Source organism: Nothobranchius furzeri, chromosome 11 (genome assembly GCF_043380555.1).
Source record: "Nothobranchius furzeri strain GRZ-AD chromosome 11, NfurGRZ-RIMD1, whole genome shotgun sequence".
NCBI lineage: Eukaryota > Metazoa > Chordata > Actinopteri > Cyprinodontiformes > Nothobranchiidae > Nothobranchius > Nothobranchius furzeri.
Window position 1 is genome coordinate 25,536,953 of NC_091751.1, and position 4,727 is coordinate 25,541,679.

Sequence of the window (4,727 nt, forward strand, 5' to 3'; positions counted from 1 at the left end):
ACGTCCTGCGTCATCAGCCTGCGACAATAACGTGATAGGACCATATACATAGCTGTGGATAGGACCCTAGGACCTCTACTGCAAACAAGTGACCGGTGAAAGAGGTTTGTAACGTTTTATACTGACTTAATAAATGATGACAGTAGCGCTGTTTTGAACTAAATGTGTAAAGAATAGCCGAATACTAATATAAACATGTAAAAGGTTTCCAAGTAGCTCCACGTGCTCAATGTGCTGCTGCTACTACTGCTAATAATAACAATAACATTCACTCGTTAGATTTCATCACACAGCCAGGAGGTCTTTTAAAGTGTTAATTTATAAAGTGCTAAGTCTTCATAACGGAAGTTACGGTGTAACTATGGTTCTGTGAGTTCCTGGATGACTGCCAGTCACAGGGGTCACTCGGAACTTCTCGGGCGAGAAGATCCCGGGAGACCCGAACGTAGCTATCGGCGCGTAATTTATAGACTCGCGACCAGGTGCGCTACGTGTCACGTGCGTGACTTTGTTTACATTAGTACTCGACCTGCGCAGAGCGCGAGGAGATACATCCACTCTGTTTACTGCCACTGGCAGTCAGGAGGGAACGAAACAGAACCCATGTGAACCGAACGGGAAACCAGTGGTTCATGGTTTTGATTGTTGTTTTCAACGTGTCTGTGTTTCTCAAGAGTCAGCAGCCCGGTTCGACGGGATGTCTTATTTTAGTGGTGACCCGAACTTCTGTCCTGAATGCGGGAACGTTCTTCCGGTACCAGTAACCTCCAACACTGTCCTGTGTCCTCGCTGCTCCTTCTGCATTCCTGTTTCAGGTAACGTGTCCCAGAGCCGTTTCTAGCTTTGTGAGGGCCTGATTCAAGAGGCTGTTTGGGAACCCGGGTGGAGGTGGTGATGATTCCTCAAAGTACCACAAGTGTAGTAAAAAGAAAAAAAAATCACTTCACAGTAAATGTATTTAACGTGATAGTGATGCACCGATATGAAATTTTTGGGCTAAAACAAATATACAATATTAATATCACCGTTATGGCCGAAAACCGATACCGATATACCGACATTAATGCTTCTAAAATCAGCAGATTTTGTGTAGGGCTTGTGATCACACGTGATTACGCATAGCATTCTGCAAACTGTGAAATAAACGGTACTGTCGCAGAGTAGAAGCAGATTTGGGTGAAAGAAAGTGTTAAATCACATAAAATCCCAACAAGGATGTGGAATATACAGGGACATGTTATATAAAGACGTCGGGGACCGGTATGTGGACAAAATCATCATTATAAATGGTTTTGATCCACATAAAAGACCCAAGACTGGAGCACTGGTGACATATTGTTGCAGCTGCAGTTCTGCATAACAGACTTTTTCGGCTATCTTGTTTAACGTCCAGATGAGAGGTAAACGTTTAATTTGTTGGTTTTTCTAGTAAAACAATCAAAATTGTCATCCCTCAGAAGAAGTGTAGCGAGAAAAGTTATGTTGTGTATCATTAGCTTACCGGTAGGTGAGTGTAGCCTCTGTGTACGTGTGTGTTTCGTGTGCATGTTGCGGTTGAGGGAAAGAAACGATGTATAAAAACGTACACCATCTGTAATTTACCAGAATGAAAATAATTTGGAAGGTGATGTTTGGTCGCCTTACAGCTGCGATCCAAGTGAGCTAACAAGACTTTATGCTAGATACTTGGTCTCTGTCGTTTTGCCACTAAACAGGAAAACTGTGGAAAGTTAGCTTGTTTTTCACCTTAATTCCACTGGCGATCACGTGTGTCACATGAATTAATAATACATAAAAAGTATCAGCTGTTGTGCTACAGCTACTATTTACCGTCTATGTGGTAGATTACTGTAAATACAGGCATGAACATGTAAGCACACAAACAAATACATATATCAGGTGCATCCTGCATGGAGTAGTGACCGTAGCGTTTAAGTGGCTGGCTGACTAATGACGTCATAATGTGTTATAAATCCCATCTACTGGTGGAATCGGTGGTCTACGGGAGTGCTCCTTCCTGCAGCGGGGGTATATCAGTTTCTGACTGAATGAGCTGCTCAGGTTGATGTGTGTTGTTCATGATGGATGTTAGCTTAGCTAGCATCCTCCTCTCGCCCACCACCGATTCCAGGGGGCATCCCAGTACAGAGCTAGTCCTCTGCACCAGTTTGCCAATTCTGTTCTGGTCCCTGTCTGTACATCCGCTTCCCCAACAGGCCACTGCATAGAAAAGGGCAGATGCAACCGACAAATCATAAAAAGTCCTTCACAGAGTTCTGCATACTCTGAAGGACCTCAGTTTCTCAGCAGGTGGAGTCAACTGCATTTGAGATGGGCAGATGAAGGACAGTCCTTGTGGTAACTCTGGGAGAGCTTAGTCTGACTGATTGTTGCCTTTCTCCTTTATTGTTTTTTCATTAAAAACAATACGCATCCAAGAAGAAGAAGAAGAAAAGATCTCTTCTATAGCGCCTCTCAAGATAAAAATCACGAGGCGCTTCACAAAAACAAAAAATGTAAAAATATAAAAAAGAATTTAGAAAATGATTAAAAATATATTTAAAATGAGCAAAAGATAGACAATTGTGATTAAAAATGTAAATAAAGAGAGAGATTGAATAGGAAAGAGGGAAATCCAACACAATTATCTTGAATTTTAGAAACACACACACTTAAAAAATACATATTTCAATCAGGGATTACAATTATTATTTTTTTTTTCAAAATTTATCGTTTTAGCTTTTTAGAACAGTTTAATTTGCTTGTTGCTGTCATAACAAAAACACCTACAAAAACTATTCACATGAATACTTTTTAAAAGGTGGGCAGCAGTGCCATAAAAAATATATCCACATTAAAACCACTGACTTGTTACTGCACCACCATGAGCTTTACACTGTTCCAAGGACTTATCCTTGCAGTGCGGTTTAATACTGGAACAAAGGCGATGAATCAGCTTTGGTTCTGAACAGAAAGGCTCTGCCTCCCAGGGGGGTACGATTGTTCGGGACCCTACTTATTTATGTTGCAGAACCCTCTTCAGATCATCGTTTACATCCAAATCTTTTTCTCTAGAGTTCTCTGGTCAGACGGTCAAGTCCTCGGTGGTCTTTAACCAGCTGACTCCGTTGTTGGTTCTGAAGGATGATCGAGACTCTGACCTAAAAGGGCCCGTGGTAAGACCAGCTCATTAGCTGAAAGCTTTGTTATGCTAAGAGTTTGGCACTGTTGATGATGCCATCTTCGCCCTGTAGGTGGACAGACGCTGCTCACGGTGCAGTAAAGATGGGATGATTTACCACACCAGGCAGATGAGATCAGCAGATGAAGGACAGACGGTCTTCTTCACTTGTATCCACTGCAGGTGGTCTCTGGCTCCGCTGTGTCTCTTGGTACTCTTGGTGATGATAGTACTTACGGTTTTTCTTTTTTTGTTTTAGATATCAAGAAAAGGAGGACTCCTGACACTCTACCGGCCCCCACTGGGTTTCTCAGAACATCTTCGTCAGCTCTCCCTCTTCTAATGATACCTGTCAGGATCAGCATTGGATTTATTTCTCTTTTTATATTAATTTGAATGATTGGCTGCTGCCAGATTCAGCTCAAATCTTGTTAAAGTAAATCTGAGCCTCTGTCATTCTGAAGGTGGTAAAGGAACCCTACAGCAAATCTGCTCCATCTGAACGGAAATGTCAAATCTCTGTGAAGGATGAGTTGGTAGAGCTTGGTTGAATGGAAGATGGATGGAATAACATTCAGACAAATCGGACAAGAGCTACATGAATCCTGTGGATTTTCAGTCCGAATGTAGATTAATAAATGAGTATGGGCCCCAATGTTGTCCGGCTTCATCGTCTGATCAATTAACTTTTTCCAATTCAATAATTTACAGCGAAATTTACCAAGTTCACAAGCATGTACACAAAATATATAAATATTTATGTAAATTTTTATTTCAGGTCATTGTGAAAGTTTGGAATGAGCTCCCGATTTTACTTCTCTCTACATCTAGGTTATCTTCCGTTCATTCGTTGTTTGTTTAGCCTGGATCGTTTTCTCGTCATTTCGAAAAGTTTGATCCAAAACAAGAACTTTTATTAAATTAGTTTGGCAGTGAATACTCTATGTTTGGTTAACTTATTGTAAGTTGTTTATCTAAGGAGTCCATAGCTCTGCTAGCATAAATCTTATGACTCTTTCCATTTATTTTTATTACACACACCTTTGAAACAAACATCCAAACCAGTGTTGAGGCTACACACATGAAAAAAAAGACCTCAACACAACATCGTATAAAAAACACATACAGGGATACACATTGCATTATTTGTTTAAACAAAAGTAATTTGTAGTGATTTGAAGTTGTATATTAATGAAAAGCGTTCTTCTGTCTCTTCTGGAATGTAAACATACTGAACCAAGCGTCCGACCTTGGCGATGTTACTGTGTGAAGGGGCAGCTGTTAAGGGCAGACCATTATAAGCTTCCTAACGCTACAAATTCAATATGGTATTAGTAGTACTACTACTATCACTGCTGCTCATGCGTATACGCTTAGCGGTCGGCTCTTGTTCGCACCGCTTATGCGTGCTCGATTCAGATACATGGTCGAGGGTTGTTGTGTTCGCCAATGTCTAAGTACTTAATCATGACACGGCTTTGTGGATTAGGGTAACTTTTCTTTTTTTTTCTTTACACTTAGACATATCAACGCTGTTCACATAGAT

The 4,727-nt window shown here is 40.9% G+C and overlaps 1 protein-coding gene across 1 annotated transcript; it reads left to right on the forward strand.

Moving 5' to 3' along the window:
* Positions 1–3,836, forward strand: polr1h (RNA polymerase I subunit H). The gene is made up of 5 exons (XM_015955772.3): positions 1–104; positions 675–815; positions 3,076–3,176; positions 3,255–3,364; positions 3,441–3,836. Exons 2-5 carry the CDS (start codon positions 698–700, stop codon positions 3,463–3,465), a joined length of 354 nt encoding a protein of 117 aa, XP_015811258.1. The 5' UTR covers positions 1–104; positions 675–697; the 3' UTR covers positions 3,466–3,836.
* Positions 3,837–4,727: the final 891 nt, after the last annotated feature.